Raw genomic sequence first — 21,716 nt, 5'->3', positions numbered from 1 at the left:
ACTGTGGGAAGAGGGGCTATCCGAGTCGGGCCACGGAGGGAACCCGCGCACGGGTTGCCGTGCTTTGCCCCTCACTGCCCGCGTTTACTTGGTACAGTCCGCGGCCTGAAGGATCGAGAAGCTCCAGGGCTCGCGCGTGCGTGTGCGTGGCTGGAACGCGCTTTATGAAAATGGGATGCGTTGTGGGTGGAGGGCGACCCCTCGGCCGGGATCCTGGATCCGAGGCCTTCTCATTTACATAATCCTAGCGCGGGACAAAGGAGGGCCTCCGGCACTGGAAGGAGTGATTTGCATATGCCTGGGAGAGGCTGTACTCTCGAGCGCAGTGATTAGCATATGGGGGGGGGCTTGAGTAAAGCGCATGCGCTTAGGAACTGCAGACTAGTGCCAAGTGCCTAAATCTTGTCTTAGTTGGGTATCAGTTTACATCCGAAGACAGTTGGCAAGGGCCATGATCTCTATCAATCTTTACACCCCTCCAAGCAGGATAAATATTTATTGATCTCTTCTGTGCCAGGCGTGTGCTGGTGAACACTTTTTTTTTTTTTTTGCAGTGAATAGGACAGATCTGGCCCCATCTTCGTGGCGCTGTGGTCAACGGAAGATCTACACATAATTAGACTACTACCTAAAACGGTCACACCTGGAATGGTTGGCGCATAGGAAGCTGTGGGTGCCAGAAGAAGCGCCCGCCTCAGCCTGGGATACCGGAAAAACTTCCAAAAGGTGGTGATTTTTAAGCCAAGTATGAATAGGTGCCAACTAGAATGGGAGTCTTTCTGGCAGAAGGAACATCAAGGTCAAAAGCCCAGAGGCAGGCAAAACAACAACAACAACAACAAGTACATAGTTTGAAGAAGTGAAAGCAGCTTACTGTCCCTGAAACACAATTGGAGAAGGGAAATTCTACGGGCGATTTTAAAGAGCTTAGACTTTGTTCTGAGTATAGAAAGCCGTTGCAAGGTTCCAGCCTTCTAGGAAGAAGTAACTTTGTCACGCAGCAATTTAAAACTCTTCCATGGAGTCCCATTACAACTTTAAAAAAAAAAAACAAAAAAACCCTAAACTCATGTATCATAGCTTCAGGGTCTGTCATGTGGTCTGGCCCTATTTCTCCTTCTGGCCTCACCTACCCTCCTTTTTATCCACTCCTGTCTAGCTCCACTTGACTTTAGATAGCCAATCTCTTTACCATCTTGCGCCTTTGATCTTGCTGTTCCCTTTGCCTGAAAATGCTTTTCCATCGGATCTTTTAATAGCTGTGCTCACAATTCCTATCTTGAAACACATGTCAACTTAAGAGCCTTTCCCTGATTATAACAGCATCTTCAGATTGGAGTTTGAACAAAGCAAGACTGGCCTTGAGTTGTTTGTTGAAACTGGAGCGAAAGGTGCATGGGACTTCATGGCCTGTTCTCTCTACTGCTGTATAGTTGAAGTTTTCATAGTAACATGTTAAAATGGTACTGCACATCTCTACATATTATTTTTTAAATTTATTTTTGGTGGTACTGGGAATTGAGCCCAGAAGCATTTTACTCCTGATCCACATCCCCAGCCCTTTTTATTCTTTATTTTAAGACAGGGTCTCCCTAAGTTGTCAGCCGACCTAGAACTTGGGCTTTTTCTGCTTCAGCCTCCTGAATAGCTCTGCCACCATTGAAGCCAGAATTAGACAGGCAGTCAGTATAGACAGGTAAATTGAGTTAGGTAGGATCAAGGATGCCAATTTGAGTCCAGAAAGTTGGAGAGCTATTAAAATGCTAATGCAGGGGGAGGGGGCTGGGGTTGTGGCTCAGTGGTAGAGCGCTTGCCTAGCATGCACGAGGCACTGGGTTTGATCCTCAGCACCACATAGATGTAAAATAAAAATATTGTGTCCACTTAAAACTTGAGAATAAATATTTTTTTAAAAATGCTAATGCCTTTAGAGCCCTTCCTTCACTGTTATCAAGATAACCTGCCCCTGTTCAAACCTGTTGTTAAGGTAACCTGTCCCTACAGGGAGTTGTTAATCACACCCCCTTCCAGCCCAGATCACTCCAACTTAGCCCACCTGCTTCTCACCTTTTGGCCATCTCATTGAGCATCTCCTGGGCCTAGTCACATAGGCAGGAAGGAGAGAGATAAGGAAAAGAGAGCAGGAGAACAAAGGAAGCCTAAGAGCTATTAAAAAAAGGCAGAACACCCTTGCTTCTGGGGATACCAGGATACCAGCTATGGCCCCCTGCTCCCTCCAAGGAGAGGTCTATGTTACCCTTTTAAATAAACCCTGCTTTATATGCTTGCCTCGCGTGCTTCTATAGTGTTACTGGTAACCAGCGGTATCACCAGGCCCAGCTACAATTTTTCTTTAATGGTCCTTATCACAATCTGACATTGTATAATTCCTCAGTTAGAGTATGTTTTCCTCAGGAAAGCTTCATGAGGGTAAAAATGGAGTCTTCATTTTAGGTGCTCAGTACCTAGAGCAGGATCAAACTTCAGATTGGTGCTTGAAAAACTGATGTGACTCCATTTTTGAAAAAAGCTTCTACCTCAAAGCTTGTCCAAGGAAGGGGGCATGACCCTTGTCCTTGGAAAAACCCACAGAGCACTCCTAGGCACATACCCACCCTGCTGAGTTGTTTGAATGCAAATAACAGGAGAGATCTGCAACCTGACTCAAGCTAGGTGAGGACCCATAGTAACCCCCTAGCAACCACCAATCAGCATGAGACAGGGAAAATATTTGGGATGCCAGATGACCCCCCAGTAGTTTATGGTAGTTGATAACATGTTGGGAAACCCTGTCATTTAGCATGTATTCCCCTCGTGGCTTAAACCAGTCAGTTCAAAGGAATCCCCCTCTTGTACTAACCAATCACCCCTACCCAACTTGTTCCTGCCAGTGAATGTGTGGAATGGTTGTGAGTCCAGGCTCCAGCTTGCAATAACGACTCTTGTGTGATTGCATCAGATTCTGCTCCTGGAGGTCTATTGGGGTCCCACGAATCTGGCATTACATGCTAAACTACCTATAATACCTAGCATTTGCCTGTCTTATTCACCCTGAACTTTACAGAATTTAAGCAACACCTGGCACATTGATGGAGGTTAGTTGTTTTGTTTTGTTTTTTAATTTTTTTTTTTAGTTGTCAATGGACCTTTATTTTACTTATTTTTATGTGGTGCTGAGGATCAAACCCAGTGCCTCACCATACTAGGCAAGTGCTCTACCACTGAGCCACAACCCCAGCCCCTAGTTTTGTTTTTAAGGCTTAGGCTGGTCTTGAACTCTTGGGCTCAGACAATCCTCCTACTTAGCTTCAGAGTAGCTGAGCCTACAGGCACACACCCTGGTTTGTAAGAGGTTATTATTTTTTTTTGGTAAGCGGTTATATTGTAATCTAAAGTTCAAATAATACATCTACAATTTAGATAAATGAGATATTAGACTAAAGGGCTTTGATTGATCTAGCTAAGGAGAGGTTTTGAGCAGGACAGGGACAGGATGAGATGCAAGTGAAAGTTTCCCTGGAGATTAATGTCAGAGTGACAGACACACAGCCACCCCAACACTTGTTCTCTCCTCAGTTTAATGGTGGTTAGTGGGATTGCCAAACCCCCTCCCAGTTCCCCTCCCCGCCCCGTACAAAAATGTGTGTGTTTTTTAAAACAAGAAAAAGGGGCCAAAAGCCAGGAGTGGGGGGAGGGGTGCAATCTGATATTTTCATACAGATTTTTGATTTTTTTAATATATTATATATAAAACCATAGAGACCACACATCCCCCCAAACTCCTTTCCCTCTCCCCGGGGGGCCTGGAGGAGAGATGGGGAAGGCCCCCCCAGGAGTGGGTGGAAAGACAAATATGGGTGGGACAGGGGTAGAGGAGGAGGTGGAGGGAAGGGGAGCCCAGGAACCTGGGGAAGCGGGGTTGGAGATAAGGGTCGGGGCTGTCTCCCTCACTGCCCCCATCAAAGTTATGACACAAAGACACAGAATCCCTGTTTCCAAACCCTCCCCCCACCCCTCCTCCCACCGTGCAAACATGGCTTTGCAAAGAGGTGCCCAGAGCTCTGTGGAACTCTTACAATGGCTGGCGTGGGGTCTGGGATCCCCAAAGAAATCTGTGTTCCCCTTCCCTGCCCACCCCACGGTTCCCAGAATCTGACCCCCTCCCCACAAGACCTGGTTCTGTAGCCTGAGGGCCATGGCCTTCCCCCAGTTATCTTCCCCCAACCCAATCCCTACTGCCCTCTCTGGACTTGGGGGATCTGGACCTTTGGCCCCTGCCTGGGGAGGACCCAGACCTCTGGGCCCTCACTTCTGGCCAGGCATCCAACACCCCCATCCCTGCCCAAGCGTCTGAGGTGTTAGTGGTGAGGGGGAGAAGCCCACCATCCCAGACTCTGGTAAATGTCTTTGCTGGTTCCTTGCAGCTGGCAGTGGGGGGACCCCAGCCTAGGTCCAGGCCTGGGGTGGGGGTAGGGTCAGATGAAGAATTCTTCTTTCCTCTTGTGTCCGTCACTGCCATTGAGGAAGGCTTCTCTTGCTTCTCCCTGCTCGTCCAAGCCACTGGCCTCGTGGGTCAGATAGGAGCCTGAGGGGTGACAGACCCCAGGGCAGTGGGGACATACATGTGGGTCCAGGAGATGTAAAGAAATATATGGAGATAGGAAGACAAACAAGACAGACACCAGTGAAAGAGGAGGGAGAAATGGAACATACAGGACGGGGAATAGCAACGGTGACGAGCAAAACAGTGGCAGAGAAGGAGGTAAAAGCAGAATTAGGAAGGCTCCAAAAGTTCATGGAAAGATCCACCCTAGCCCTATGCTTGGTGGTGTGCCCTTGCTGTGCTCCCAATGAATCCAGCAATAAGGAAGATAAGTTGTTTTATTCAAATCCCTGCCTTTAATTGGGCTTCTAAATCTCACCCTTTTCAGAGTCCTAGACCAAGACGACCCCTTTGGAATCTCCGCCTGATTTCGAAGCTAGGTTGAGGCCCCACCCCCTCACGTTGCCTCTAAGCCCGCCCTCTTTTGAATCTGAGCTCTAGGCTCCGCCCCTTCCGAATCCCACAACCCACACACCCTTCCTTGAATTCAGGCCCCGCCCCCACTCACCCTTCTGTCGTACAGAGCACCAGACCATGCCCACTAGCACACATATGATCAGAAACACCAGCAGTGCCAGGATGCCGCCCACAATGGCGTAGGGAACCGACGTCTGAGCCTCTACCACGGCACCAGGGTCTGCCAGAGAGACGGAGCAGGCCCAGGTCATCAGAGAATGGTTCCATCGCTGCCAAACTCTTAAGCTCACACTGCTTATAACCTCTCTCCTTATGTACCCTGCCCCTCAAAATTACTGCTACCTTGTAGTCCCCTCTCATGGTTCCCCTCTTTCCAGATGTCCCTTCCTTTAAGAATACTTGTTGTTTTGTACATTGCCTGATCCCAATTCCTGCCCTCCCTCCCACCTCTTCCTCCATTCCCCAGAGGATAGAGACAGTATATCCCTTTTCTTTGACTCAGTCCTGCAGAGGACACCTTCCCCCACCAGAGAATGTGCAAGCAACAGGACCCTTCCCACTTCGCCTAAAATGCTCCGGGTATTTAAAGTTCTCAGCTGGGGCCTGTTATAGGGTAATAAGTGCTAAACATACAACCTATGTTGTGCGGGTGGGGGGGCATTCCAATCGCTTAACATATTTAGTTCATAAAATCTTAACAACCACTCAGTGAGGTGGGGGATATTGTCTATTTCCACTTTACCCAGGAGGAAAGTAGGCAGAGCCGAATTTGAACCCCGTCTGGCCCCCCAGTTGTAATAAGTCTACTACAAGTTCTTCACCACTAGTCTTTGCCCAAGCCCCGCCCCTAAACGCCCTGCCCCTGCCCTGAGTCCCGCCCCCAGGCATGCCGCAGCCTGCGCTCACCATAGACTACCAGCACGTAGAGCGCCCTCGCGTGACCATGTTTGTTGGACGCCTCGCAAGTGTAGGTGCCATTATCCGCTGAAGCTAGGCCAGGCAGCGTGAGAGTCTCCCCCAGAGCCTCGGCCCTCTCTGGGAGAGACTCATTCCCACGGTTCCAGCGGATCTGGTTTGGCCTGGGCAGGGGTAAATTATAGGCAAAGTTAGGACCCCATGCCAGCACCCAAGTCTGCTTCTCAGAATTCTCTAGACATGCAGCTAACCCCGCCCAGACCTCCAGTTAAGAGGCTCCCACTAGCCCCTTGCTTTCTGGAAAAGCAAGTCCCAGGCCCAGCTTCCATTGTCACCATGCTCTTTCCTTTTTGGAAAACCAAGTCCTGGGCCCAGCTTCTATTGTCACCCTTGCATCCTGAGAACCCAAGAGCCTGGGGCTCCAGAGCCTCCTTCCTTGGGATCCAGGATACGGGTCCCCAGACCCTCTTCTCCTTCTGGACTCAGAAGTCTGAACCCCAAGTCCTGTTCGCTGAGGCTGTTCATTCCTGAGACTCAGGTGTCTATGTCCCTATCCCTCTTCTAAGGATAGGAGTCTTGGGCTTTAGAGCTCACCTGGGGTTCCCCGTGACAGCACACGTGAGCACCAACGTGTCTCCCTCCCTCACCACGGCCTGGGAGGCATGGATACGGGCTGTGGGAGAATCTGAGAGCAGAAGGAAGAAGGAGGAGTGGTTTCCCCATCATGCTGGAGGGTGGCTGGTGTGGGGACCCCCCCAGGACCCTGCCTGCTGGGCACTTACACTGCACATCCAGCACATACTGCGTCTGCTTGCTGTGTCCAGAGGGCAGCGCCTGATTCTGTGCCTCACAGATGACAATACCGCCATCGTCTTTGCGGTCCACACGGAACCGCACTGTGCTAGCCACGCTCCAGACCTTGCCATTTTCCTGGCCGCTGCTCACTCCTGCCACGCCACACCAGAGACACTGTCAGGCCAGGATTTCGGCTCCGCCCCCCTCACCAATCCTTAAATAGGCTATTTGCCAAGCTCCGCCCCACCCACGGGCCCCACCTCTTTCCCTCCAAATCCTCCCCAAACCAGGGGCTCAAGTGCATCTTCCCAAAGTCCCTTCCTCTTTCACTCCCATATCTCATCCATCAGTTCATTCAATAGCTGCATATTGAAGGGCTAGTTGTCAGAACTGTGTGCACTTTTCTCTGGGCCCCGCCCACATTAAATGAGCATTCTTCCTAAGCCCCGCCCTTTCTCAAGTCCCACCCCTCGCTGGCATCCAGCCTTGGGTACCTACCTTTCAGTTCTTTGCGGTCCCGGTACCAGCGCAGGACTGCGGCAGGCCGCGACCGTGGAACTAAGCAGCTGAGCTCCACCTCTCCGCCCTCCACCGCCTGCTCTCGGACCTCCACCACTGGATTCTCCGGGGCCACTGCCGCAAGGAGAAGGGGGTTAGGAGAGAACGAAGTAGGCTCAAGGCAACCAGGCTGCCAGATCCCAGGGACCAAAGGGAGCCTGGGTTCCAGGTGTCAGGAGTCAAATGCAGAAACTAGTCAGGAAGGCCGGCAGTATCTCCTGGAGCCAGATGACCAGAGGTTAAAAACAACCAGGGGCCTGGCCCGGTGGCTGAGGCAGGAGGATCGTGAGTTCAAAGTCAGACTCAGCAAAAAAGCAAGGCGCTGAATAACTCAGTGAGACCCTGTCTCTAAATAAATACAAAATAGGGCTGGGGATGTGGCTCAGTGGTTAAGTGCCCCTGAGTTCAATCCCCGGTACAAAAAAAAAAAAAAAAGTCTCAGGATGAAGGAGAAGCAGAGGAGAAAGAGGAGGGCCTGGGTCTGAGGAGGGGAGCCATTACCTAGCACGGTGAGTGTGGCAATCTGGTGGTGGGTATCCTCCGTGTAGAGCTGGCAGAAGTAACCCCCTTCGTCTTCCAGGCGGGCATCTGAGAGCCGGATCCTCACCCTGCGCGGGGAGAACTCCTCAAGCTGGAAACGCTCGTCCTTCAGGGCTAGAGAGAGGGGAGAGAAGGCGTGAGCTCAAGGAGTTCTGGCCTCAAGCCTACCCCCCCCACCCCCTCCACTCCCTGCCCCAGGTGTTCCAAGTCCAGCCCTCTGCCTCTTCTCCAGCCATACCTGAGTCTGAGGTGTCCATCTATTTATCCCTTTGGGGACCCAGGTTATTCAGGCCTTCTTGCCTGCAGGGCTGGGTGTGCAGGTCCCCAGAGCCTTCCTCCCTCCAGACTCAGCAGTGTCCTCTTTGGGGATACAGGAGCCCAGGCCCCAGCACTCACCACGGGTGCCATTGAAGAAGAGCGTCTGCCGTGCTGGGTTCTGTATGACAACTATAGACCCATCATACTGGTGCAGACGGCAGGTGATCTCTGCCACCCCGCCCTCAGCCACCGTCACATTCTCTGTCTGTACTTCTTGTCCGGAACCTGGACCAGGAGACAGAGAGGCAAGAGACTCCCTGAAGGCTACAGTTCAATTTTTTTTCTTTCTTCTTTCCTCTTCCATCCAACCCTCCAATCCTTCTTCCCCTCTCCTTCAGTTCATTCCACCAACATTTCCTGCCATCTAGAGACCTGGGGAAAATTCTGTTCTCTAGAGGACCTGAGCAAGATCTAGGGTATATGCCTAGTGTGGCAACACAGGACACACTGGGAACCCAGAGAAGGGGAGACTAGAACCGCCCAGGGAGATGGGTGGTCACAGTAGACACTGGGAGAAAACTCCATTGAATCTGGATCTTAAAGAGGGAGCCAGCATTCACAGGCGTGGGAGGCTGATGTATTCACCACATCCCATCTTTCACACTTGGGCACCAAGTGTAGCTTGTCTGCAAAGATGGCCATCATATTTTTCCCGTTCCTGGATATGTCCTTTGCAAATTCACTTGCTGCTCCTCCTCCTCCTCCTACTCTGCCTCCTTGAATCTGGGCAGGCCTGTGACTTGCATGATGAACAGAAATTGCTAGAAGTGATATTGTATAAATAACAGGCCCTGGAGAAGCCTTGCTACTTCCACTTGTGCTCTCTGCTGCCCTGAGCTGCTTGGGTGAAGATACCACAACTAGCCCCGTGGAAGGGAAAGATCCCACATGGCTAGAGAAAGTGAGCCAGCAGCCAGCACCAACCAGCCTCTGCTGGCATGAAGCAACTCTGGATCATCCAGCCCCAGCTGCATCACCAGGTGACCACAGCCATGCAGGTGAATCCAGCTGAGACCAAGAGAAGTCTGCCCACCCAACCCAGCACAGATTCGGACCCAGAGTCATGAACAAAAAGAGTGGTTGTTGCTTTGAGCCACTAAATTTGGGGAAGTCGGTTCCACTGTAAAGTTAATGGATACCTAACAAACTTATGGTACTTTTCCCAGCATCCTTTGCACTTGGGTGGAACCATGTGACTGATTTCTGGCCAATGGGATCTAAGTGGAAGACAGAAACACTTCTTCCCCACCTGAACCATCTCCCTCACAATCCTTCAGGCTCTGTGGCTGGAGATGACTCTGGGGAGCTTAGAAGAACACTGAATGTTAAGGTAGAAGAAGCCCCAGTCCCTGACTGACTGTTCCCCGTGACCTTCCCATACAGGACAGTGACATGGCAAGAAATACACTTTTTTGTTAAGCTATTGAGATTTGGGGTCCTGTTTATTACAGCAGTTAACTTACCCTGAATAATCATCAGAGGAACAAAGTGTGGGGTGAGAAAGGCAGTGTTGGGCGGGAGGTGTGGCTCAGTGGTAGGACACTTGCCTAGCTCATGTGAGGCCCTGGGTTCAATTCCCAGTACTGGGGGATGGGGGGAGGAAAGTATTTCTAACACTATCAGAGGAAATAGCCTACAGGGAAAATGGAAAGCCAAGACTAATCAGCAGTAGCATTGCCATCACCATCATTGTCCTCTTCAAAGTAAGAACAACTACTACAGCTACTGCTTATGATCAGGTCACTGCTGTGCTAGGCCCTGTGTTAAAGGTCATTACCTACATATTTTCCATTTAATTTTCACAATACTTGTATAAGTCATGCGCTATTTTCAATCCCCATTTTTCCCAATTTCCATTTTCTAAAATTAATTAATTAATTAAGGCTAAGGATTAAACACAGGGCCTCAAGTCCCAGTTCCAATTTTACAGGTAAGAAAATTGGCCCAGAGAGACGGAATGAGTTGCCCACAGTCACAGCCAAGGGTGTCAGAGCCAGGATCTGCACCTGGTCTCCCTGGTTCCATATCCTGCATCCATATCCACTCCTGGCTGGTGGGTGCAGTGTCTAGTGTTGGCCATGGGCTGTGGGATATGCTCCTGATGGATTGCAAATGATAAGTCTTTTATCCTAAAGGTCAGTGAGGTCTCAAAGCAGGAAAATGATCACATTTGGTTGTCTTTAAATGCCAGTTAACTATCCATGTCTCTTACATTTTGTTTCAGGATTTTGTTCATTCAATTGAGTATTTGCTGAGCATCTAGTAGGTTTCAGGGACTAGGTACCCAGAGATGAGGCCCCCTACCCTGGAAAGCCTTTAGGTAATGGGGAAGTATACACAAATCAATGAAATATCTCATCAAAGTGTGATTTTCCTGTTAAGAGGATAGGTAACCTAATTTGGGGGTCAAGGGGTAGAAAAGATGAATTCTGCAGGATAGAAATAAGAGACTGCTGGCTTCCTGTCCAAACATCCATTCTGCCCAGTAAAATAACCCTGATTGTATTTCATGGTTGCTCTATATCCAGCAGAAAGTGTTATTTTCTGTCTCCCTTGCAGCTAGATGAGCTATGTGAAAAACTTCTGTCCCATTGGATATAAGCAAAAGTGTTGTGTCTCCTTCCTGAACAAGGGAACAAATCCTTTTTCTACTGGTTCACTGTCATACCACCTGGAACTAGGATGTGATGCATAGAATTCTGGTAGTCATCTTGTGCCATGAGGATAGGAGCAATAGGACTGGTGGAACCAAGAGCCAGAAGATGTCTGGGTCTCTGGTGAAGATGTGGAGCTGCAGCAAGAACCCTGGACTCCTACTCTGGACTTTTTATGTATCAGGATAACACTTTTTTTTAAATATATTTTTTAGTTGTCAATGGATTTTTTTACTTTATTTATTTTTTTGTGGTGCTGGGGATTGAATCCAGGGCCTCACATATGCTAGGCAAGCACTCTACCACTGAGCCACAACCCCAGCCCAGAGAATAACACTTTTTTAAAAAAGTATCTATTCTTAAGTTTTAGGTAGACACAATATCTTTATTTTACATTTATATGGTGCTGAGGATCAAACCCAGTGCTTCACGCATGCTAGGCGAGCGCTCTACCACTGAGCCACAACCCCAGCACTGAGGATAACACTTTTAAACCAGTATTTCATTGGGGTGTCAAGTTTGGTATTTGTTTCTTTTCTTTTTTCTTTCTTTCTTTTATTTTTTATTTGCCAACACCTCCTGGACTGTCAAACTTAACATACCCCAAATAAAAAATTCTTCCCCAAGTTTTTACAACCTCAATAAATGTGACAACCATCCACCCAGTTGCTCAGCCCAAAAACATCTAAAAATTACCCATAGTCCCTTCCTTTTTCTCACCCCAACACTCTGTCCATCAGCAATATCTGTCCATTTTACCCCCAAACATAACCAAATCTACTTACTTCTGTCTACCTCTCCTGCCACCCTCCTCCTCCAACATCATTTCTTACCAGGACCCTTCGAGAGCCTACTTATGGGTCCCTCTGATCCTGTGCCTGCCTCCTCCAAGTCCATTTTCCACACAGAAGCCAAGTGGACTTTCAAACAGTCAGATCAAGTCACCTCTCTGCTTAAAGCCCTTCAGGAGGCTGGGGACTAGGAGGATGTAGGTCTTTCGTAAAGCGTTTGCCTCTCATGCGCAAGATCCTAGTTCAATACCCAGCACAACAACCAACCAAACAAAAAACCCTCTGAGGGTGGGCATGGTGGTGCTTGCCTGTAATCCCAGCAACTTGTGTGGCTGAGGCAGGAGGGTAACCAGTTCAAGGCCAGCCTCAGCAACTTAGTGAGGCTCTAAGCGACTAAGTGAGAAGCTGTTTCAAAATAAAAGATAAAAAAAAAGGCTGGGGATGTGACTCAGAGGTTAAGCACCCCTGGATTCAACCCCGGGTGCCAAAAACAACACAAACCCTCTGAGGGCTGCCCGTTACACTAGGAATAAAATCCACCCCTTCCCTGGGCCTTCGAGGTCGTACATGGCCCTTGTCTTGGCTCCCTGGCCATGGCTCTCCTGTACTTCGATGCTCACTGTGCTCACTGGCCTCGAGGTCCCTTGCTCCCACTCCCAGGCCTTTGCACATGCTCTTGCCTCTGTCTGGAATGTTCTTTCCTGCCCCTCCACCATCCCAGGGCTGCCTTCTGTTCTAATTCGGACACCTCTGCAGAGCAACCTTCACCTCTTCTTGTCCCCTCATTTCCAGAACACTCTCTAGTTCCTCCCCACTGGTCTATATCTTCTAGAATAATGTCACTGAGTGACCTGCTGACTGTTATATTATCTGTTTGTCCCCCGTCCCTGTATACTCCACGAAGCCAGAGAGGTAACCCACTGGGTTTGCTGCTGCACCCCAGTGCCCAGCGCATGCCTGACCCTTGGTGAGTACCTGGGGAGCTTGCTGAATGAAGGGCCTGTGTCTGACGGGATCTCATTTCAGCCTCACGGCGCCTTTGGGACTTCATTAGTCTCATCTTAAACCCCGGGTTGACCTCAGTTCCACCATGTGCCATCTGTGTGACCTTGAGCAAGTGTGCTAACCTTCTGGAGTCTAGATCACCCACTCTGTAAAATGCAGATGATGCCAGTGCCTGCCTCATAGGGATCAGCTGGGTGCCTGCAGCTCGGGGAGGCTCCTGGAAGACCCCCACGCTTGGGGAAATGGGCCTGCAAGTTCTGGTGCTTTAAAAAGTATCTAGAAGCTTACCCATGGGTCCTGGACCTCAGAGCTAGTCTAATGCTAGCCCCCCATTCTACAGATGTGGAGAATGAGGCTTGGGGGGGTCTCAGGCAGGTCAGTGACAAAACTCACCATCTCCTGGGAGCTACTGGGACCTCTGGATCTGCACCCCCCCCCAATCTATCCACTGTTCTCTGCTTGAGGGTGCACATGGGGTGAGGGTGGGGGGCTTTTGTTTTATTCCCTCCCCCTCCTGAGGAGTCAGTAACCAACAGTGTCTGTGCCTGGAATATTAATGTCCCAGGAGCTTTTGTTTTGGGGGTTGGGGGGTGGTGGGGGGCGGGCCTTTCTGGTCAGAGAGGGGCTGAGCTTTTGGGACTGGGGCACTGGCCCTTTAAACTGTGTTGACAGCCAGGAGTCGTCATGGGGATGGTGCCTGAAAAAAGGGACAGGGGAGGGTTTGGGAAAGAATGGCTGAGCAGGTGATGTGTAGAGACACCCAGGAACCTGGCATCCTCTGTCCTTAGACCCAGAGTCCAGCTCCCCAACACTCCTTTCTCGGGACCAAGGAGTCCAGGTTCCCAGCCCCTCCATCAGCTTCCAGGAGTCTGCGCCCCTCTTCCTCCTTTAGGCCCAGAAATCTAGCTCCCAACCTCCTCCTCTCCCAGGCTCCAGCCGTCCAGGTCCCAGCCCCTCCTCCTTCAGCACCCAGGAGTCTGAACCCCCAGCCTTCTCCCCCTTCAAAACCAGAAGTCTGAGCCTCCAGCCCCTCCTCCTCTGGACCCAGGAGCCAGGGGTCCAGAGTACACAGCTGGTGGATGTTTCCACGGAGAATAAGCGAGGTGGGGGGAGCACTTCCTGGGTCCTGAGTCAGCGAATACCCAAGGGAGTCTCAAGGTCACATTCTGGGAAGGTCACTGCCACCCTCCCTGTATCCGCTCCCCAGGGGGCTCCTGGCACCTTGCCTCCTTCCCCCCTTCCTCCCCTAGGGAGGTGGTACATCCCTGCGTCCTGACTGAACCCCCCCCCAGGCCCCCATCAATGGCGGAGTCCGAACATCCTTGCACAAAGCATCAATTCTTCCCCAGCTCAGCCTTGTAAAGGCGCCTGTATTCGCAGGACCTAGGCATCAGGGTCCCAGCCCCTCCTCCTTTGGAAACCTGGAGTGGGCCCCCCACCCAGTCCTTTCTTCTCTCAGGACCCAGGAGTCGAATCGGTACCCTTCCACCCTTGAGACCGAGAAGTATGGACTCCCAACCCTCTCCTCCTTCAGAACCAGGAGTCCAGACCCCAGTCCTCCTCCCTCAGACTCAGGAGTCTGAACCCCTGGCCCCTCCTCCCTCAGACCCAGGGGTCTAAACCCTAGCCCCTCCTCCCTCCAACCCAGGGCTCCAGGACCCAACTCCTTCTCCATCAGACCCACAGATCCCAGGACCCAGTCCTCCTCCCTCAGGCCCAGAGGTCCAGGTCCCAGTCCTCCTCCTTCAGACTCAGGAGTCCGAACCCCTGGCCCCTCCTCCATCAGACCCAGGGGTCTAGGACCCAACTCCTCCTCCATCAGACCCAGGCATCCCAGGACCCAGCCCTTCTCCCTCAGGCCCGAGGTCCAGGTCCCCAGCCTCTCCTTTCCTGGAAACTTCCAATTCCGGTCCACAGCCCCCAACCTCCAGAATCACAGTCCTGTCCTCCTCAGTTCTTTGTCTCCCTTCTCTCTGGGGACCCAAGCATCAGGTGGGGGCGTTGGGGTGAGTCAGCAGCCTCACACACAAAGTCTTCCCTGTGGCCCCCGCGTTCCAGGGATATTCGGGACTCCCTAGATTCCAGGCCTCATGCCCAGAAAGGAGGCGGGGAGTCCTTTGGAGGACTCACCCTTGGCATGGGGTTGGGGGATAAATTCCTGCTCCCGGAAGGGTGCAAGCCTGCACTGAGCACCCCCTGTCTGATCCTCCACCCTGAGTGCCCTCTATGCACTCCCTTCCCGGAGAAGCCCAGGCTCTGCCCCTGCCCCCTTGGCCCACTGGGTGTATGCAGAAGAGCATGGGTGCCTGGTTCTGATGGGCCTGGGGTCTGCATAAGCTAAGACCATGGGTGCTTGGGTCCTGGTGCCACAGGCCATTAGATGCTGGCGGGTCTAACTGACTCCAACCCCCCCACCAAGCCAGAGAAAGAAAGCTGCCTTTGTGTTCCCCAAGACGGGGACAGGCCAGGCTCGCACGACATTAACCCACCCCTGAGCCCAAGCCCTGCTCTATCTAAGGTCTTGAAATCCATGGTGGAACCTGACCCCCACCCCCAGGCTGGGGACTCAAGCATCCAGCTCAGGGGTGGGTGGGGGTCAGTGATAGAAATCTCCCAGGACCTGTCCCTTGGGGGGTGACTCACAATGAGGGGAGGATCCCCCTGTTTTCAGAATGGCTGGTCAGAACTTTAGCAGGGAAAAGTGAGTCACCCTGGGAGAGAAACATTATTCGGGATCACAAGCTCCCCCTCCACAGGCTCCCCAACTCCGAACAGCCTCTTTATTCTTTCTTGGTATCTGCAGATCTGGTTGCTTCTTTCTGTTCTGCCCAGTTTCTGGGCTGTGGCTCTCTGTTTCTCCCTGTATGCATCTCTGGGCAGGCAATTCAGCTCTTTCTCACTTCCTCTCCTCTGCTCATCTTGGACCCTTCTTTCTTTTGCCATGAATCTCACCACCTTCTTCTGGTATTCTTAGCAGATAAATAAGCCAGGAAAGAGCAAATACATTTTTGAAAGGGTACAGACAGACTCCATCTCCCATTCCGGTTCCTGCTGGCTAAGTAAAGCGAGAGAGGAAAGCAGGGACTAAGGAGGAATGTGGAGACCACTGACGCCGTCTACAACTTGATGGCCAAGACCATTCAGAAATATCCAATGAAAAGGAAAGCAGGCAGGGCCCTTGGAGGCCATGTGCCCCAGCTCCCTGCCCCAGGCTCTACAGAAGGGGAATGTGAGGCTCAGAGAGGACAGAGACTGACAAAACTATGCCAATGAACTGGGCGAGGCTGGGACACAGCTCCTTAGCTCCTAGCCTAGAGTTCTTCCCAAGATACCAAGCTTGCTCTCCCCTTGTAAAGCCCTGCACCATGTAATTTAGAGGACATTTACAGAGAAGATTAGGGTGACAGGAAGGAGGGACTTTAAAATCAAACTATAGATAAGGCTTAGCTGTCTCCCAAAAGTGCTGGAAGCGTTGGAGAAAGGAATCTTGAACTGAGAAGGTGGTCAACTGAGGCCACATTTTGATTCAGAGAATCTCAAATCCCATGATTCTAAACAGTCAAGAATTCTTCAAGGCAGAGAGATCAAGATCCAAGAACTCTGACATGCTTCAGGATTTTAAAGATGTCAAGATTCTACAATACTAACACCGAGGTTCTAGAACTTGAAAGGTATCAGGGTTCTAAAGACTTCCAGATTCTAGAATCCTAAAGATGTCAACATTCTAAATACACAGATTCTTTATTTACTGGATTCAATGGTTCCAAGAGCCTATGAATCTGGTTTTCAGCCTAAAAAAAATAAAGCAAATTAAAAATTGATGGAAATGCAGCTAAAGTACCAAAGCTGTCATCTGGGAAATTGGGGCATGTCTGTTGCAAAGAAAGGAGATACTGATAAAAGTTAAGAAGGAACCACAGAAGACTACAGAAGAAAGGCAGAGTATGTGAGATCAGCTTCGCCCCACACCTTGTCCAGAGGTGAGGGAGGCTCTGCCTGAAACCTTGGATGGAGGAAAGTGTCATGGCACTCAACTTGCTGGAAGGCCCTTCACAACCAAGCAGGCATTCCCTTTCAGGTCACTGAGTTCAACATCCTCACTTTACAGAAAAGGCAACTGAAGCCGAGAGGTGGGGGATAGGTATTATGGCAATTGGCAAGAGCCAGGACTTAAATGCAGGTCCCCAGCTTTGTGCCACCTGGTTATAATTCCTCTCCCAAATCCCTGTGGTACATCAAGCCTTCCAGCTTTTGCCCAGCCACCATCCAATCATCTGTTTCCCCCCAAAGTGGCTCAACCTGCCAGGGAAGGGGTAATCCATGGTAGGTTTAAGACACACACAGTATGAGACTGTGAGTGTTTGGGTGACATTTCCTGACCTTGTCCCCAGCCTCAGGGTCACCCTCTCTTGAGGGTCTCTGGCTTCCCACAGTGTGTTATAAGGGTGTGTTGACGGCTCCCTGGATGTCCTGGAGGGGGCTCTATAAGTCATGGCCTGGGTGTGTGAATGGGTGGGGACAGTTTGGGGAGGCATTTGCTGAATCCACGTGTCTGCCCACATGCCAAGGTTCTCCATTCCCCCTTGCCTACACACATGCACACGGCCTGTTCCCCGCAGGGCTCCTTAGGCTGTCCTGTTTGACTCAATTCCTCTCCAGGGCACAGAGGGATCAGAGATGGAGGAATGAAGGATGGGGATGGAGAATCCTGGGATGGACGTTTAATGGGAAGAGAGAGGAGGCAGAGACAGGGGACAGGAAGACAGTGGGACAGACAGAAGGAGAAATGAGGGAGATAGGTGACAGAGGGGGGCTAGAGAAATGGGTGACAGAAAGATAGGGGACAGAGAGACAAGAGGATGGGGCAGATGAGGGACAGAGAAAAAGGGACAGACAGAACCAGGGTGACAGCAAGACAGGAGCAGAGATGGAGAATGGGGGCAGAGAGGGAGGGCAGAAATACAGGGGAAGAGACCAGGGTGAATAGGGATGATGGGGAGGGGGCAGACTGACCTAGGAAAAGGGGACAGAGACCAGGGGACAAAGGTGGGGGACAAAGGCAGGATGGAGAGATGGGGAATCCGGAGGCAAGGAGAAAGGGGAACAGACAGAAAGAGGGACAGGACTTCAAGACTGAGGGACAGAGGACAAGGGTAGGAATACAAGGAGAGAGAGAGGGATCCAGACGGGGGCGGACAGGGGGTCGCAAGACCGGACAGAAGGGCAGCGGGACCGGCCGGGAGAAGGCGGGCTTCTTGGGAGGGGGTGTCTCGGGCCCTTTGTCCCCGCGGAGATCGGGGCCTGTGCGGGGTGGGGGGGCTGCGGCAAGGCGGCCGGGGCCCGCGCCCCCTCCCCCGCCCGCGGCTCCCGGCTCCCGTGGCCCGCGCTGCGCTTTGTCCCGGGGAGGGGGCCCGGCCTGGCCCCGAGCGCATTGTTCGGCCTCTGCGGCCCCGCGGCGACCGGGCTGTCACCGCGGCGCGCCCCCCCTCCCCAGCCCTGTCGGCCGACCCCGGCCCCCGACCCTACCTGGCCCCGCCGCGGCCACCCATAGCAGCAGCAGCGGCCACTGGAAGCGCCGGGCCCGGCCCATGGTGCCGCCGCCGCCGCCGCCGCCGCTCGCTCCGGGCCCGGCACCTGCACCGCCCGCGCCTCCCGCCCCGCCCCCCGCGCCCCGCCCCCTGCCCGCCCGGGGGCGGGGCGCCGAGGCCGGGGCGGGGCCGGGGCCGGGAGGGGAGGGGAAAGGAGTGGGGTCCGAGAGAGAGGCCGAGACAATGGGGGGTGAGGGCAGCGAGCGCTGGGGGGCGAGCGCCCGGGGACAGGGAGGAGGGGGGGCGGAGGCCCGTGGGGGGGACGCCGGAGCGCGACAGCGTGGCGGGGGCAGGTCAGGGAGGTGGGTGAAGGCGAGAGGTCGTGGGGGCCGTGTGAAGGTGCAAAGGTGACGTGAGTGAGGGTGGGGACATCTTGAGTGTCAGCCAGGGAGGCTGAACGATGTGCGAAAGGTGCGCGCGGGAGGGCGCTGTGGAGGGGTGTTCTAAGGTGCGGGGAGGGTTGCGTGAGGTGGGGGTTTGGGGTGCGGATGTGTGAGAGGCGAGAGGGGTGAGCGTGGGTGTGAGCACTGCAGGAGGGAAGTGATGCGGAAAAGGTGAGTTGGAGAGGTGTCCTGCGGGCAGGTGAGGGTGAAGGTGAAGGCGTCTGGTCTGCTGAGAGGCTGGCCGGCTGCAGGGGTCTAAGCAGCTCAAGGATCCCCCAGGGCAGAGCGGAACTGGCTCAGGCCCACCCGGTGGGTCGGTCCTGACCCCAAACCTCGTGTTTCCGCCTAGTTCCCCCGAGGGGCTCCCTGAAAGCGAACCCAGTGGAGGGAAGCCTGAGTCCTCAGCCCCAGGGAGGGAGAGGCTCCTGTGGACACCTCCTAGGCCCCGGGGACCCGACTCCCCTCTCTTGTCCACCTCTTTCCTGCCCAGCCTCCTGTTCTCTCTGCCCTTCCGTTTCTCCTGGCATCCTTGAGATCGACTCCTCTCTGCATATTTCAGTCTCTTCTTCTCCTGGGAGTGGGTTTCCCTGAACCCACTTCCGTGGTAACCTGATGACCTGGTGCAGATTGTCACTTATAGGGCTCAGGAAGAGTGAGAAACTATGGAAAATAGGAGTTCTTAACCTCTCGCATGCCCGACTGATAATCTGGTAAACTGAGGTCCAGATATGCCAATTCTGAAAATTCTTGCTCTTTATCTCCATCATTACTTAAAAACTCTACATCCAGGCCCACCAGAATTAGCTTCCAATACTCTTTCTGTCCAGTGTCCAGCTCTGAGCATCCTCTCTGTCCTTAGGACCACAGCTCTTTTTCAGGTCCCTGTTTACTACTGTGGACTGAGGAAGAGGTCTTCACGCTGAGTAATCTCTAATCCTTCTTTCAGGGCTCATATTCTGTGACTTGGACTAGGTGGGAGAGAAGTGTTTGAAATGCATTTGGGACACTGGATCAGGGGTACACTAGTTGACTTTCTGTTGCAAACAACACCATGCCACAGACCGGGTGAGTTATAAAGAGAGGAGGTTTATTTTGGCAAGGTCAAGGGACTGCATCTGGTAATGGCTCTTGCTGGCTGAGTCCCCAGGTGGCACAGGGCATCTCGTAGCAAGAGACCAGGAGTGCACAAGTCTCTTCTGGTTTCTCCCCTTCTTCTTATAAAGCCAGCAGGATTCAGTCATGGGGGCTCCACCCTGATGATTTTGTCTAATCCTAATCACCCCAAAGTCACCACCTTTAAATTAGTTGGGTTAAATTGCCACTCTTTTAATATCTTTCGATGCAGATTAAATTTCAACAGAGGAAGCCTTGGGAGATGCTCAAGCTATATCCAAACCATTGTAAGGGGATGGCTAAGAGTTGCCTTTTCTCAGAAGAACCAATAGGCACCTTGCTCAAGGCTCTTACAGACACCTTTTGACACAGCTATGGGGCATCCTGGGAGATATTGGTTTGGTTCTTACCTGTCATCTTTGGGTCCCATCATTTCTCCCATCTGAAGACACCAGGATAGTGGTAGTCTTGTCCCTACCCTACTTCAGGGTAACTCTGTTCGTTAGGACTTTGACAAAAAGTCCCAGGTATGACTGGCTTCACCATGATCTGGACCTCTCTCTGTCCTGAGGATGGATGACTCTCCTCAAATTGCAATATGACTGGCAAGCACCCCTGGGGCCGGATTCACAGGGAGAGGGAAGAGATAAAGACAGATAAATGGGAAGAGCTAGACATAGGGAGATAAAAGGGGAAGAATAAGGGGGAGAGAAGAAAACACTGGGGGCGTATCTTTGGGATTTATATTTTGTCCTTGGCACCTCCTCCTTTCTCTCTCTCTCTCTAAGAAACTCCCTCAGCAGCCTTTCATGGTGACTCAGGAGGCTGAGGCAGGAGAATTCAAATCCAGCCTCAGCAACTTAGCGAGGCCCTAAGTAACTTACTGAGACCTGTCTCAAAGATTAGAAAAAAGAGCTAGGGATGTAGCTCTATGGTAAAGCGTCCCCAGGTACAAACCCCAGTATCAAAACAAACAAACAAACAACAACAACAAAAAAAAAAAAACAGCAACAATCCCCTCAGCACAGTGGGGAACTTCATATCCCTGCCTAAAACCTCCTAAAGCCCTGAAAACTTTTTGTCCTCTAAAAGCCCCTGGCCAATTTTCATTGTGTCTCATTGGCCCATCTTGTAGTAGAATCTCTCTTACAGATTCTGTTTTCCAGCTTTGGTCGACTGGGTTGCATACCATGAGAATGACAGGAGCAATGGATGCTTATGTTTGACCTGAACAACTGCATATGATGGCTTTGATGTGAACTTCCCTAGCCCTAGCAGAGGGGGTCATGGGCTGAGCCGTGAACCAAACTGGACCCAGTTAGTCTTTCAGCTAAAATTTCAAAATCAAGACTCAAGTAGTTCTCAGTACTTAACATGTCAGTGGGCATATTTGTCTAGTACGCATGAAGTAGAAGAAGTAGTCTGTAGAGACAGAAAAATAAAATGGAAGCCCAGGAGATAATGAAGGAAAGGGGTGGAGATGTGGGGAGAAGAGAGACATCGATTCTGAAAGAGGGAGACAATTTTGATCTTACATAACCTTTCAGTTCTGTTTCCTGTCCTGGATAAGGCCAGGAGACCTAGGTCTTACATGGCTTCTAAACTTCTGATAATGTTATTTTTGCTTAAATCAGCATAAACACATTTTATTTCTTGCAACCAAAGATCCTTGAACAAAAACTCAGAGGCCAGTAACAATGAGGGCTATTCTTCCCCCTCCCAGTACTAGAGCTCAAACCCAGGGCCTTGTGCATGACAGACCATTACTCTATTACTGAGCCACATCCCCAGCTCTCTTTTTTAATATTTTATTTTGAGACAGGGTCTCACTAAGTTGCCCAGGCTGGCCTTGAACTTTTGATCAATCTTCAACCTTCCAAGAAGCTTGGATCACAGGTGGGCATGCACCATCACACCCGGCTACTACAAGGTCTTGATCACAGAAATATGGTATAGGACTTAGGAGAATGTTGACCTTTCCCTTAATGTCTGTTGGAGGGCATCATGGAACATGCATTTTTATCCTCTGAGCCTCT

General features: G+C 51.6%; 1 protein-coding gene and 1 long non-coding RNA gene across 2 annotated transcripts; one reads left to right on the top strand and one right to left on the bottom strand.

Moving 5' to 3' along the window:
* The first annotated feature begins 2 nt into the window (after nucleotides 1–2).
* On the top strand, nucleotides 3–1,922 carry LOC124100115 (uncharacterized). Its single transcript, XR_006854165.2, has 2 exons — nucleotides 3–142; nucleotides 555–1,922. It is a non-coding gene; the product is annotated as an uncharacterized LOC124100115 (long non-coding RNA).
* A 1,639-nt stretch (nucleotides 1,923–3,561) lies between these two features.
* Cadm4 (cell adhesion molecule 4) lies at nucleotides 3,562–18,234 on the bottom strand. The gene is made up of 9 exons (XM_046455659.1): nucleotides 18,123–18,234; nucleotides 8,225–8,371; nucleotides 7,790–7,942; nucleotides 7,229–7,363; nucleotides 6,718–6,882; nucleotides 6,530–6,620; nucleotides 5,927–6,099; nucleotides 5,112–5,240; nucleotides 3,562–4,585 (listed from the first exon to the last, which is right to left on the bottom strand). The coding sequence occupies exons 1-9, from the start codon at nucleotides 18,184–18,186 to the stop codon at nucleotides 4,476–4,478; spliced, it is 1,167 nt and encodes a 388-aa protein (XP_046311615.1). The 5' UTR covers nucleotides 18,187–18,234; the 3' UTR covers nucleotides 3,562–4,475.
* Between the last annotated feature and the right edge of the window lie 3,482 nt (nucleotides 18,235–21,716).

This window comes from Marmota monax, unplaced genomic scaffold, assembly GCF_021218885.2.
Source record: "Marmota monax isolate L192 unplaced genomic scaffold, Marmota_monax_Labrador192_F-V1.1 WCK01_AAM20220418_F8-fsc00149, whole genome shotgun sequence".
Classification (NCBI taxonomy): domain Eukaryota; kingdom Metazoa; phylum Chordata; class Mammalia; order Rodentia; family Sciuridae; genus Marmota; species Marmota monax.
Note: the sequence above shows the minus strand (reverse complement) of the source record. Positions and strands in the feature narration are given on the sequence as shown.